General features: G+C 32.5%; 1 protein-coding gene across 1 annotated transcript; it reads right to left on the bottom strand.

Annotated features, from left to right (window-relative positions):
- Positions 1-31: 31 nt before the first annotated feature.
- Positions 32-13,150, bottom strand: LOC149419216 (uncharacterized). Its single transcript, XM_089637736.1, has 3 exons — positions 12,101-13,150; positions 10,733-10,788; positions 32-4,773 (listed from the first exon to the last, which is right to left on the bottom strand). The coding sequence occupies exons 1-3, from the start codon at positions 12,757-12,759 to the stop codon at positions 4,532-4,534; spliced, it is 957 nt and encodes a 318-aa protein (XP_089493862.1). The 5' UTR covers positions 12,760-13,150; the 3' UTR covers positions 32-4,531.
- Between the last annotated feature and the right edge of the window lie 2,427 nt (positions 13,151-15,577).

Below are 15,577 nucleotides of genomic sequence, written 5' to 3'. Positions count from 1 at the left end.
TATTTAAAATAAAAATAAAAATAAAATAAATCACGTTTTTCTCATAAAAATCAACCTCACTAGGACTAAGCCTTTATCGAGGTTAACAATTTACATTTGAGTGAACCAAACATAGAGTAATCACAAACATAAAGTAATACTACATACACACACAAAATATTTCATAAGGAAAAAAAAAAGTATTCGATGAGTTACCAGATGGGTAATTTGACAGTATATTGTAAAAATATTTGAATCATAACTACTTATTAATCATAATTCCCAAGAAGAAACATGTAGATAATAAAGTCAGCTAGAGTAACATTCAGTTTTTAGCAAATGGGAATTATATAGAATCATAAGAAAGGACAAGGATGAAAAAATATTAAGACAATCGTTTGTCAATAAAAACATCTTAATTAACTTTTTAAATTTAACTAAGGAATTGGTAGACTTAATATGATTTGGAAGAATATTAAACATAAGTGGTGCCCGATATGAAGTTTCTTCGACCAAAAGAGGTTTTAGTATGTACCGCCATAAAGTTCAATGTAGAGCCAATTCTAGTTGCACGCGTTTGTTGTGTTCTTTCAGCAAAGTTAATATTGATAAAAAATCGACAAAGTATTTGTACTCGAACAGCTGTTTTACACACATAACATTATATTCCTTATAAAGTAGGTTGGATGGATAACAGAACTTTTTGGTACATTACTTTATGGATGTAATATTTAGTGGTTCAACATTGGACTTTGAAAATAAGAAAGTCGAGATTGGACTAGGCAAAGACAGCTTTTAATTTCTCTTTGACCAATATGTGTCGAAGTTATATAAAAATAAATGTAAGTCTTCTGATATTCTTTGTTAACATATCGATATGGTCATTCCATCTTAAAAAATTATCAATCTTTACTCCTAGATACATGATACAGTCTACACTTTCCAAGGGGTGGCAATTACAATTCTGCAAACATAAGATGTTATTATTCAGTCAACTCTTCGCTGCTCTTAATGCTAAGTCACATTTGTTAAAAGTGACTTAGCATTAAGAGAAACTAACAATGTTACCTGGAATATCTAAATTACATAAATCATTAATGTAGATTAAAAACAATATTGGTCCAAGCACACTACCTTGCGGAACCCCAAAAGAGATTGGTTTGATATTGCTTAAATGATTATTTATCTCTACTTGTTGGGTTCTATTACTTAGGATGTGAACCAGCTTAGTGCTGTACTGTTAATGCCAAGATAAGATAATTTTTTGAGGATTAATGGTATTAACCAATAATAGCATAATTTATTTATTTAGGCCTGGCTTTTACATAATATAAGTGTTGATTACATTAGTGTAGGTATTAACAGCTTTCGTGGTCGAGGGGTAAGTCGACTAGCAAACCGAAGGTCACGGGTCCAAATCCCGGCATGCGCAAGTAAATTTTATTTGAATATATTATAAATATATAGTATACTTTTGGCACGTTCCAGAGTGGAAGATACTCTCAGTATCACCTTGGTGTAAGACCACCATTCAGAATTAAAACTTTGCTTGAAATGGCTTTATTTTTAAATTTACTTTAGCTGGTGACCAGATCAGGTACTCTCCCACCTTCTTCCTCACGGCACAACCTTCAGCCTCACAACATACCCCAATTGGGGATGCCAGTCTCGCTGGCTCCAGACGTTAGGAGCAGTTTGGACCTCATTAATTTTTTTAATTTTTTATATTTAATAATATAAGTAAAGTAAATGGTAAAAATTGACAGATTTATGAGGTCAGATATACTTTATATCTAAATTTTATTGGCGATCAACTTCTAATAAGAATATTGTCAGATTTTGTTGTTAATACTAGAAAAAAGGGTACCTTAATTTGACCTTTAAACCACTTCACTAACAAATAAACACAAATCCAGCAAAACCAATTCGTCCTAAGAGCAGGATATTATTTTGTTCTTCCGTGATTGTATATTTAAAACATGGTATTATTTTCAAAAGTCTGTTGTAATTGGGATCGACCAAATTTTGCTTCGCGATTGACCGGTTGGTAACCCTTGGTCTTTATGTTTGTCTTTGGGTTGGAAGGTGGTAGATTAGATTATCGCTGCAGAATAAAAAAATATATAAGTGTAACTTTTTTATTTCAAAATATCACTGCCATGTGTTGCATTTTGAAAAATTACAAAAAAATTTGTCTGAGAATTGTATTTAGAACTAAAGCAAAATAAACGTAAACATTGTATTTATAGATTGTAGTAATTAGACACTGGATTATAAATTGCACTAAAAACTGCCAGAACATGCACTAAAAATGCCAAAATATATAATAAAAGCAGTGATAACAAAACAAAAATGTTCAAAAATATGCTAAGAAGTGTAACAGAAAAAGCTAAATAAAATTACAATTTTTCGCATATACGATTTGCATACAATACTCATAAATTAAAATACTGCATGATTTTTTAAATATGCTTTATCCTTTTGGCTGCATTAACTAGCTCAAGTTTTTCAATGTCCCTCCCATACGGAACATTATCGGTAAAAAAAGTTGACGTATCGAGGGTTGTTGCAGCCATGTATTAATGCTGATTTCTTTTCATACTGTTGTTACGATTGCGTGCAAAATGTTAAAGTCGAGAAAAAGCTTAAATGATCATTATTAACCAAAAGGTCATATTACTCACATACAAATGAAAAAAAGAAAAAAATTATAATTATAAAACTTTGAACGAGAGAATGGATGAAATAAATGTATTTATCATTTACAGCCCATTTATAGCCCTTCACTAAAAATAATTAGATTTTTATCTACAAAAATGTAAATTTCACATTTTAAAACTTATCTAAGCATGAAGACAACATTATAAGGTATATTTATGTTAGTCATTGGTAAAAACAGACAGGTAAAACTAAATACTATAACAATTTTTTTTTTAAGCATCCCTCACTTTACGAAGTTGATCTGGAGATTTAACTCTTAAAACACCAATGATGTGCAGGCACGTCAATGTGTCTAGTCATGCAGACACGCTAATGTGTCTAGCCATACAGGCACACAAACCCTACTACGAGGACAAATTAACGTACCTCATACATTGCTGTAGATATTGTCAGGGCTAGCACAATATTATCTCAAAAATTCTTGGCGACGAAGTTCCTACAGCAAAAAATCTGCATGGCGTTCAATGGGTTAAATCACTATTTGTATTTTTTTGAGGTCAGGAATGAAAAATGAAATAATAAGTTGTTAAAAACTAAGTCTTATTTACTAGATAACATTTACAAAGAGAAAATAATTTTACCATACAAGTTTACATCCCGACTACACAAAAGTAATTCTTTTTAACTAACTATTATTATTGTGATATATGATCTATTAATGAAGTAATACATTAGAACATTAAAAAGACAAAGGTACACTGTAAGCCATTAAAAGGTACACGACATATTAGGGTACACTGTAAGCCATTTATAAATTTAAAATTAATCACAAGCTCTGAGCACAAAAGTACTTATTTATCATAATTTATAATACAACCCAGTACATCATCTTGAGTTTTTAGATACCTATGTGCACTCTCTGCAAAATTTATGGGTATGGGTGTATTTAAACCATGCTTAATTCAGGAGGCGATACAATATTTTCCTGTCCCTGCTCCGTGAACAGCCATGTCCTTGCAGGGCAAGACAATGTGACAATACACCAATTCTACCATAGTTCAAATGCGGAATTTTTAAGCCGAAATTCGAGATCCGAGTGTCGAGAGCCCAGATACATATGCACAGAGTGACTGGCTATTGTCCTACTGTTTTGTCAAAATGCGTTTAAACGCGGACAACGCCGCCGGGCACGGTGATGGAGGTAAGTCACTATCCCTTGGAGATAGCTTGCCAGTCTATCTCTGGGATACTGTCTTGGTTCTTTGTTCTGTCTTCCAAACTACTGTTCACACTAGGACAGTGGGTCCGGAGCTGGGACAAAACAGTATTGTACTGTCCTCGTGTGATCTTTGCATAAGGTAGGATCAGAAAATATATAACGGCAATTTACTGACATTCGATTAACAGTTGTCAGTTGATAAATGATTGCTTCATTAACAGAGTTTGATTGTACCTCCGATTATTATAATTAGTCATCAGATTACTGGTGGTAAGTTGATTAACCTTTACGACGCTGGCCTTTTCAACGCAATCTAGTTCATCATGCGGTATGTTTTAGTACAATGTATGTGTTTTAGTGAAACTGGATAACATATGTGACATCAACGGATGTGAATAGCTGCTGATGGATCACATATGCGACAGTGGCATAGATCAGATTAATCTGCTCGCAATAAAGGAAGCAATTATAGTGTGCGAGAAAGTTTCACAAAAGATGATATAAATAATGAAGAGCCAAACAAACTTCGTAGATCACATACGCAACATCAGCGTACAGAGAAAGCCGCCGATGGATCACAAATGCGACAGTCGTCAAGATAAGGTTAACAAGGCACTATATTTCGTACTTCACAAGGTACATTGATTAACAAGGCACTATAGTTCGCACTAATTAATCGTCATCATCATCGAACTGTCCTGGTACCAGTATTGGTGTTATAGGCCTCACCCTGGTTGAAGATGAGGCGACGTGCAGATCAGAAGGTATGAAGCCTCCCTTTTTTCGTACCATTTCGACATGGTGATCCAAAACATCCTGGACGTGTACCGGAAAGGGATCTCTGCACGAAGGGTCCCAAAACTCATCGCCATCCCAATCTTCTTCTTCATCGTAGTTATAAATGTATAATGTGCCTAAAAAATAGGAATACTAAATAGAATATTACATATATAATAATACTATAAAACTTAATCTTTTTAAAACATTAGATGGCATGTAGAATATTTTTAGGTTTTTAGGTTTGGTCCAGCTTCCACTAAACTTCCACTAAAAATGTAATGTACACCTCAATTTAAAAATTAATTAATTAATAACTACTGTAATACCGAAACACATGCTTTGCCTTTGTGGGATTTGTTACATTTGCTAAATACTACACTGAATTATTATCTGTATAACTTTTCTAATATATCAAAATATGTATCATAACTTTCGATAAAAAAATTCCAATGCAGACAATTCGTAGTACATAAAGGCCTAATTTTTTTGTTGCCAAGGGCATGGCTACAGCATTCACATGGTACCCCCGAGACACATCGATCTAGGAGGTATTGTTTCAACCATATGGGGTTCAATCCTGGGGGGGGGGGTACTATTCTCTTTCGCCTAAATTACAACAATACTCTTTTGACAGTACAAACATATTTTGATCTACTCCTGTCAAAATTAAACATTTAAACTATTTACAGTGAATTATTACAAATAAATATTAACAAGCATCACTTATTTACTAACATAGCAGTATTTAGCATTGGAAGTGCTTGTGTACTGTGTCAACAAAAGCAATAACAAATCATCGACTCCCAACAGTGATAAGCAGTGAATAGTGAATTTTTAAACGTTTCACAATGGATGTGCAAAATTTCATCTCCAAAGCAGAAATAGCTGTCAATTAGAGATGTGCCGATTATGACTTTCGCCGACTAGCCGACTAGCCGATTAGTCGGTTGTAATAAGACCGACTAGTCGGCCGACTAGTCGGCTAAGCCGATTACGGTTTGAAGCAGAAGCTTTAGTCTTCTTACATCATAATTTACCCTTAATTAAAAAATATAAGTAAGTTATAAAACATATAAGGAGATTATGATATTTTTGGTTGTCGCAATTGTGACTTTGATTTGATTAGATTATGTAGGTATGGTTATAAGAAATATGTTTTTTTCATTTTTTTTTGTTTTTATCAAACAGTTCATGTTTAGAATTTTTGGTATATATACATATATTACTGTGCATCTTGTACATACAATCTTGCTTTAATACATATAACTGAGTTTGTTAATTTAAAAGATCTACTTTTTATTTTAATAATAAGAAATACTTATAAATGTTCATTGAAGATAAGAAGATATTATGTTGTTTTTTATGTTAATTAGGATAGGTACTAATTTTGTTCAATAAATGTCATAATTATGTTTTCTTTACAAGCAAGAAATTTTAAAAACTGATTACCAAAGGAAAGATTGCTTTACATTTTTTAATGTATAAGACTGATTATAAAATAAAAAAAATTATATATAATCAAGGTTTTTATTTCATGTAGTTCCCCGCATTCATATTATTGAGAAATACGTACAACGTAAGAAGCCGGATAGTCGGCACTCTTTGCCGATTAGTCGCCGACTAATCGACGACTACAATAGTGGCCGGATAGTCGGCTTTACCGACTAGTCGCCGACTAGTCGGAACATCTCTACTGTCAATGCCTTAAATAAGGTACTTTTTGATCCGGCCAACAAATTTAATAAGGATCAAATCTCTAAAATTTCCCCAATTGCATGTGAAATTTGAAGTGCCATAAGTACCATGTCTTCAGCTGTAGCATCCAAAACTGCTAATTTAGAAGGTGAACTGCGCATACAAGGATATTAGAGCAAATCTAAGCAACATAACTTTAGTATTTGCGAGGCTATTTCGGAAATGAATGAACAACAAGTGCGATCTAAAAATATTATTATTTGCAATGTGTCCGAAAGCATTAAGACGACAGAAGTTGGCAGGATCTTGGATGACCAGGCAGCTGTCACCAGTATAATCGACAATTCAGCAAATGAAAATATTTGTAAATTTTATAGGGTTGGAAAATTATTAATAGAGAAGCCTAGACCAATAAAAATTGAACTACAAAATTCAATACAATCGAGAAATATTCTAAGCAAACGAAGTTTTCTCAAGAACAATGTCAGAATTTACCCCGACTCAACACCGGCGCAACAAAAATTTCTAAGCGATCTGAGGGTTCAGCTGGAGAAAAGGAAAGAAAATGGTGAAGATGTCACCATAAAATACATTAACTCCACCCCCCGAATCGTGCCGAATCGACCAAAAAACTAGGAAGTTACAAAAATATTCAAGCAATCCCACCTAACCGACCCAGAACTATAAAAATCTATTATCAAAACATCCGCGGACTGCGATCAAAACTCGATGACCTACAAGCAGCTCTACCTTTAACAGCTCTACCTCTCATCATCATGACATCATTATACTTACGGAAACCTGGCTAAACTCGGAAATCAAATCGACTGAACTCGGTCTTACTAACTACAAAGTATTTTGTTGCGACAGAAACGTCAGATCAAGTTCCAAGTCAAGAGGTGGAGGAGTTTTAATTGCAATAAAACAGAAGTTGTCAGCAAGAAAATTGACCACAAAACACAATAACATCAAACATCTTTTTGTGCAAATAACGACTCCTCTCGAGAAAATTATATTTGGAACGGCCTATCTACCACCACTTTCTGACCCTCAGTCATATAGAAACCACTGTGTAGACATCGAAACAATTTCATCAAAATATCCTCACTCGAAAATTGTTATTCTTGGGGATTATAACTTACCAAACTTAATATGGAAAGCAAATAACTGTGGTCTCATCATAAACGAAAGTGAAAACGGTCGTGCACGTGAAATTTTGGATATGGTAAACTTTCATCAACATATATATATAACAGTAACAATCGCTTATTAGACTTAGCTTTATCAAACTATCCTAAAATGTCTGTTGAACTCTCAAATGATGCACTTCGACCTATAGATAATCATCATCCTCCCCTATACATTAAATTAAATATGACATGTGATAATGAAAGGAAACCTTCACAAAGCGTCCTAAACTTTAAACGAGCCGACTTCGACTCAATTAACTGCCATCTCTCAAATACAGACTGGTCTTTTTTATCCGATGAAAGCGTTGATGAATCGTTAGATAAACTTTATTTATATTTTTCTAATACTATTGAATCCTATGTACCTTTTTACACACCAAGAAGCTATACCTACCCGGTTTGGTTTTCATCAGAGCTTACAACCTCTCTTCAGCAAAAAAAGAGTCAACACAAAAAATTCAAACAAAGTAAATCCATAAATGATTATATAGTCTTTAGCGAAACTAGGAAAAAATGTAAAGATCTTTCCAAACAATGTTACAAAATGTACATAACCTCTGTCGAGGACACTGTCTTTAAATCCAAAAACCTTTGGAAATTTCTTAAAAAAATGAACAATGAAAACACAGACTACCCGCCAATAATGCATATGAATGGAATCAGTGCAAACAATACACAGGATATTGTAAACCTTTTTTCGGACTTCTTCAAAAATGTATATGATGAAGACACTCCAGATGATAAAATACCCAAATACAAATTTAATATGACCACAAACTTAACAAACTGCCAAATCACACAAAAGTGTTGCGAACAAAAATTACTTTCCTTAGACACTGACAAATCCGCTGGCCCAGACAACATTCCAACAATATTCCTCAAAAAATGCTCTAATACATTATCTAAACCACTCACATTAGTATTTAACCGTCTCTTGTCCCTTGGACATTCTCCAGCCCGCTGGAAATCTAGCTTCATTAAACCGATCTACAAAAAAGGAGAGGATACTGACATAGCTAATTATCGCCCCATTTGTATACAGTCAGTACTGCCAAAGCTTTTTGAATCATTGGTCCTTGATGAAATCTATCCCAAATTAATAAAATTAATTAATCAAAAACAGCACGGTTTTATCAAAGGAAGATCCACCGCAACTAACTTAACGGTATTTCAAAAATTCATTATACAATCATTTGCAGAAAATAAACAAGTCGACTGTATATATACAGACTTTTCGAAGGCATTCGACAAAGTATCCCATAAACTACTAATCCAAAAACTATTTGCTCTAGGAATAAGGGATAACATGCTAAAATGGTTGGCTATTTGTCAAATCGTAAACTGTTCGTTAAAATAAAATCTTGGATGTGGAAAGCTTTCCGGGCTACCAGTAGCCTACCACAAGGTAGTCACCTTGGCCCGGTTTTGTTCCTCATTTTCAGCAATGATATAACCAATTGCTTCAACGATGTCGAGGTATTGCTCTTTGCAGATGACATCAAACTATACAAGAAAATAACTGATATAAATCATTGCCATATACTACAGTCAAATATTAGTAAGTTTAGAGATTGGTGCGTTCAAAATAATTTATTTTTAAATGTAGTAAAGTGCAAAACCTTGACTTTCTTCAGAAACAAAAATCCTGTTTTATTAGAATATTCCATCAATAACATAGCTTTAGAAAGAGTCACGGAAATGAGAGATCTTGGAATTATTTTGGACGAAAAACTAAGTTTCACCAATCATATCCATCAAATTGTGAACAAAGGTATGAAAACACTAGGCTTCGTATTAAGAACAACTAAAAACTTTAATTCTTTACAAGCCATTAAACTATTATACGTATCTCTAGTAAGAAGTCTAATTGAATATAACTCAGTAGTTTGGTCTCCATCTTACAAAATTCACATTAACAACATTGAGCGAATAAAAAAAAAATTTCTACGTTTTGTAAATTTTAAATTAAATATCCCTGTCGAAGACTTAAAATACAATTTCTTATTAAATACTCTAAAAATACATACATTAGAAGATATACGTAAAATAAACGATTTAACGTTCTTATTCAAAATACTTAATTCTAAATTCGACTGTTGTGAACTCATGCAACTTATAAACATACATACACCCACAGTAACAACACGACAAAATACAATATTCTACAGCAGCACACATAAGCGTAACTACATTGCCCACTCTCCGATACAACGACTTCACACCATGGGAAATCATTACTTGGGTGATGTTGACATATTCAATACCAACTTATTGAATATGTCAACATCACATTTGGAATAAGAGTGCACCAGTATGGATCCTTGAGGAACTCCATAGTTTATGCTCTGAGTTGACTGGTTTTATCTCCAATCTAAATGAACAAAATAATATAATTCGTTTACCACTCCTTATATTTTTAATTATTATAATTACTTCATTGTATCAAAACTATTTGGGATGTTACTTAAAAAGGGATGTAAATTTATTGTGTTTCATTAAATAATATATGTAACTTAGAAACACAGTTCACATTTTAACTTCACTAAACTATAAAATATATTTTATAAGCAATAATTATTAGCCTGAAACACTAATCCACATTGAAAAATCTCCAGATAAAAGATACATGACGCCAACGGGACTTGAACCCGTGTCCTTTCAATTTCCGTTCGACAGCTCTGACCACTGAGCTATGGCGGCTTATCTCTTATCTGCGAAATAATTCAATATATACTAGTGTTTCATTCAACAATTACTGCTTATTACATTTTTTCACCTGAAAACAACCAACTTTATTTTATATGAGAAAGTCATTGTAAGTGCTAACTCTCTGACTAGATGGCGTTGAGACAAATTGTCTACATTTTTTGGTGAAAAATACTAGAACTTGTCAATATTAATTATTATTTTTTTAGTAAACTAATGTTTAAGACAAGATTTTTTATGCATAGCACAAAGGGTAACAATTATTTTATAAGCAACAATTATTAGCCTGAAACACTCATCCACATTGAAAAATCTCCTGATAAAAGATACATGACGCCAACCCGTGTCCTTTCGATTTCCGGTCGACAACTCTGACCACTGAGCTATGGCGGCTTATCTCTTATCCGCGAAATAATTCAATATACACGGTGTCCGGAAACTCGTAGTACAAGCGGGAAACTGGAGAATCTACACCACATGTAGAAAATTATGTGATACTTACGATTTGTAATATCTTCATCTTCTGCCCAGGAATAAGACCTGCTCAGATATTGTTTACTGGAAATAAGAGAAAAATAGGTAGGTATATTGTGGTATAAAACATTATTTTAGCAGGAATTGTTTTAATGGAGAAATAACATCATTCAGTATCTCAAAATTTTACATTATTTTAATTAATCTCTAAGACATAAACCACATAAACAATATTATTGGCTGAACGTTGCAAAGTCCTGTTTTAACAAGACCGTTTGGCATTTTTTCTATCTGTACATTTGTTTATATGTTCCGTTTCCGGTTCAAGATAAATTTTGAAATGTGAAAGAAAAAGTCTTGTTTATTTGGACTTTCTTTTTCACATTTTTAATATTATGGTACCTACTTGCCCTAAGAATGTTTTACAACAGAATTGTCATTGAGATAGTGCACCGCCATTTTTACTAATATAGATGGCGGTGGATAGTGACATTCCATTGGACAAATTGTATAATTCCCTATTAGAAATTTAAAAAAAAGTTACCTAAAATATATGGATTATAATTAAGTATGTAAGTATTTAGGTGCCTACTTACAAATCTAACATGTCGAAAAAAAAATTGGTTTTGATTTATTAAATCCGTGTTAATCTGTGATGAGTAAATTCAAAATTCAAAAAAATATTTATTGCACAAAAAGAGTACAAAGGGTATATATAGCTTATAGGTTACATCCTATTTCTTCCAGCTAACCCAACAAATACACATTATATTACATAACCCAACAATTACATGTTAACAAATGCATGTAAAATAAAAAAAGGTTATAATTACAGAACAATAAATAAAAGAGAAACATTGAGTTTAAAAAATTAAAATATGTAAAAATTAAAAACTCAATTTCCGTGTGATATGCTCGGAAATATACGTCCCGCTCGTTCCAGGGCGCAACATATATTTCAAGGACGTATTCATACGTCCTACCCGTACCCAATACTGTTTACATTTGACATATTTATACGTCCCGCCCGGTTAACAGGTTAAAATAGATTTGTTCATGTTCTCAAATAGATTTTCAAGTAAAATTGTTTTTCATCATACATAAAAACAATTTAAACATTTATCTTGGAATCGATAAGTATTTGGCTAAAAAACAGAATTTTTAGAAACTAAAAAGTAAATAGTTTATACATGAGACTTAAGCACCCCGGAGACGGTATCAGAATACCCATCACTCCCGTCAATGAGAAGTAGCAATTATCAATCGCCCTGTAAACGATCAATTGGATAAATCATTGACTTAATTTCGCATTAACATTGACAATTGATATTGACCGTCTCCGGGGCACTTAAGAAAAGAATCTATTAAGAGGTAATATGGGATTATTTATACAAACCATTTAATGCTTCTTTTGTAGCCATATTTGGTTCGGAACCTTTCAGCCTTAGCAATATACGATTCATCAAAAAGTTCTTCCACAAAATTCTCATACATGTCCAAAAGCAACAATCTATTAAAGAACCATGGACACTCTATAAGAATATTGTCGTATAAATCTAGTTCCTCGAGTTGCTCCATGTCCCTTATGGACGAAGGCAAATACACAAGTTTATTACTGTTTAAGTGTAGGATAAGAAGAGATTTCAGATTCCTGAGGTTATCTGGCAAATATTTAATGTCATTAAACGATAAATAACACTCTTTCATTGTTGACAGATTGCAGAACTCATCAGGGATGGTGGATAGTGAATTATTTGAAAGATTTATTGTATGTACGTGGCTGAAGACACAGCAAGAATTTCTTAAGTGAAATGAATAAAATGTTTTGAGTAACTTGAACTGTGATGGTGGATCAGAAAAGGGATGGCTCCGTTCGAAGTTCGGTTTTGAATAATTGTTCTGATGGCTGTTAATATTCCGATTTGGTGTATGCATGGATGCTAAAAGTTTGCCTTGTTTTAAAGAATAAAAGGAGTTTAATGATCGATCAAGTTTGTTTGTCAAGGCTTTACATTTTCCAGGGGTATGACAACGCAAGGAATCAAAGTCAACCATCTTATAGGAATTTCACATTAATTTAAAGTGGTGAAACAAAGCATAGTTGCCCAGAGCGCAAAATAAGTTAAAAATATATTTAACTATGCATATTCAAAACATTCCCAGTTAAGAAACGAATGTCGAGTGACAAGTGCAGTTCATAAACAACGATAAAAATAATAAAACTATTGTTTTTTGTTCATAGGCTTTTTGCTAGCAAAATACTGACACTTGTCAGATTTTGAAGGTTATATCTAGAACAAAACAGACACAAGATGGTAAAACTTGCGAGAAGAAGTTAAAATAGAACATCATTAATAATATTTTTGGAAAAAATTGACAACGGCTTTCTGTAAATAATACGTTTTGAATGTTGATATGAAATATGAATGAATATGAACAACATAAATTAACCACTCACATTGACTCACATGAACAATTAGAAAATTCAAAATTGGCGTTTTCGGGTTACCATAGACATAGATTATTTTTTGCGAAATAAAATCATTTCATTTACCTTTTGATCTATGGTTAAAAAGAGAAGATTAAAAAAATTCTTGCCCATGGACATAAATAAACCACCATGCCACCATGGATATGAAAAAGCTTTTAGAGGTTTTTAGGTTCATGGCTAAGGTTTTTTATTCTTTCATTTATTCTTGACTAAGGTGTGTATGGGTGTAGTACATACAAAATATATCTGATATATCCCCTCGTTTGACAAAGACATAATAATGTTTAGAAACTACGATAAATAAAAATCATATAAAGAGAGGGTAAATTTTTACTTAAGACAACCAAACTAAGAACATACTAACATATTTTTGTAAAATAGATTCTTAGTTTTGATAATTAAAAAAAACCTATTTTTTACTAATTATAGGTTATAGTTCTATCAATATGACAGTTAAAGCCGCAAAATATTAATTTTGAATTGAAGGAAATAGCACTATTTTCAATAATCGTAAATGCAAAAGTTGTTGTTCATAGTTATTAAGTTGAAACAAAGTTTTTTTTTAATGCGTATTAAAAACGGAAGTCTTCAGTAAAAATTTCCAATTTCCAATTGAAATGGCATTTTTTGTCTCTTTACATTTCCCCCCCCCCCCCCCAAAAGTGACCGTACTGCCGACGACAAAAACCGATGTCGTCATTGGGAAGATTAGGCAAAAAGAGAGGGGAGGTGAGGGCTGAGAAATAGAATTAAAAAAAATCTTAAGAGGAAAAAGAGTACATAACACGAAATAGTATTTTGAAACAATTACTTTAATTTTTTTTTCAATGAAAAAAAAAGTTTTTAGCATTCTATAATATCTAGTTTATATCCAAATGGATTGAAGAGGTCAAAGCGTCTCCCCAAACCAGCCTCTCCCGATCTAGCACACCACGCAGTTCGTGGGCAGGCGCATCGTGAACACACCTCAACCGATGAACCCGGGCACCCCTGCTAAACCACCAAATGTAGCAAATCACTTGGAGTGACCTATGGCAGAGGTGTTGGTTAACCAATAAATGGTTCACGAGGCGGTGATGCGATTGCTTACCAATCCAGCATATAAGTTTTAGTGTAACTTAAGAACCTTAAAAAATATATCTTAGCTAATATTGAATAATTTTTAATAACACTCTGCAAGTTATCATATTGTTGCTATGAAGCCTGTCCAGTTGCATCCCCACTTAGATCCCCTTAGATTCATAGTTACATGCCATTCGTTTTAAAAACATTTCTTCAATAAATTTATTTGTAGGATGAGTGGTTTATTTTTGGTGGGAGGTATATATTTTAGTGATTATTGCTGTTGTTAGTGTAGTGAGGATATTTGATCTATATATATTATTAAATATTTGGGTTCTTATAACTTATTTAATTTTTTGTTTAATATTTACCTTTCTAAATTTTTTGTAAATATTTAGGCCACGGGTACAGGACCCTTAATAATTTTATGTTTATGTGAAAATCTGTCATCAGATTTTATTTGTATTGTTTATAAGTTTATTGATGTTAAAAAAATCTGTTGGTTTTCCAAAATAAATAAATAAAATTTATGATCATGATAAATTTATGTTTGTTTATTCTCGTGTAGGTACTGTATTTTTTAAACAAGTTTGTTTCTTCAATATAACTCTAGTTAAAAAAATGTTATTAATTTTTTAATGAGTGAAAGACAAAGTAAAAAATATTAATTACTTATTTATTGTGACCATTATCTTTTTTATTTTTCTGTGTCTTGTTCTGTTTCATGTTTCATTTAAATTTATGAATATTATAATTTTTTTCAATGATATATTAAAATATATGTATATTTTTTCTTCACAAATACCCATAATACGTCCAACTCCAGTTGAAGTAATGTTGTAATTGTATAATATGTGACAAATAGTTGTAATTTCCACACTCTAGCCGCTAGAGGGAGCTAGTGTAGCATGTTGACAATATTTTGTCTGACATTCCATGAGTGGTTTATTTATGGACATTCCTTTCAATGGCGGCAAATTGAATATTTGTATTTGGTGGCGGTGTTCTGCGCTTTCTAATTTAATAAGTGGGTTCCGTGGTTCAGTTTACGGACAAACATCAAAAACATTCGTTTTTCAAAATACCAAAAAACGTTGACATGTTATGGTTGGTGAAATGATTTCGAATTTTACCAAATAAAATGTTATTAATTTCGTAAATCGTGGAACCATGAAAATATAATTATTATAAAAATGTACAGGTTAATTTAGCAAAGCTGTGTTAGTTTAGTTCCATGTAGCATCCTGTTTTCAAGTTGATGTCATAATCATCGTCAATGTTGTTCAAAACACATTTTTTTGTGTTTTTTATGTGATACCT

Source organism: Hesperophylax consimilis, chromosome 12, assembly GCF_061612785.1.
Source record: "Hesperophylax consimilis isolate HC1 chromosome 12, BYU_Hcon_1.0, whole genome shotgun sequence".
Taxonomy (NCBI): domain Eukaryota; kingdom Metazoa; phylum Arthropoda; class Insecta; order Trichoptera; family Limnephilidae; genus Hesperophylax; species Hesperophylax consimilis.
Note: the sequence above shows the minus strand (reverse complement) of the source record. Positions and strands in the feature narration are given on the sequence as shown.

What these genes read in the sequence shown, in the direction of transcription:
- LOC149419216 (XM_089637736.1), bottom strand. Translation starts at nt 12,759, where the DNA reads ATGGTTGACTTTGATTCCTTGCGTTGTCATACCCCTGGAAAATGTAAA. An exon ending in TACAAAAGAAGCATTAAATG is followed by an intron (nt 10,789 to 12,100) that starts GTTTGTATAAAT and finishes TCTTATTTCCAG; the next exon opens with TAAACAATATCTGAGCAGGT. An exon ending in AGATGAAGATATTACAAATC is followed by an intron (nt 4,774 to 10,732) that starts GTAAGTATCACA and finishes CCTATTTTTTAG; the next exon opens with GCACATTATACATTTATAAC.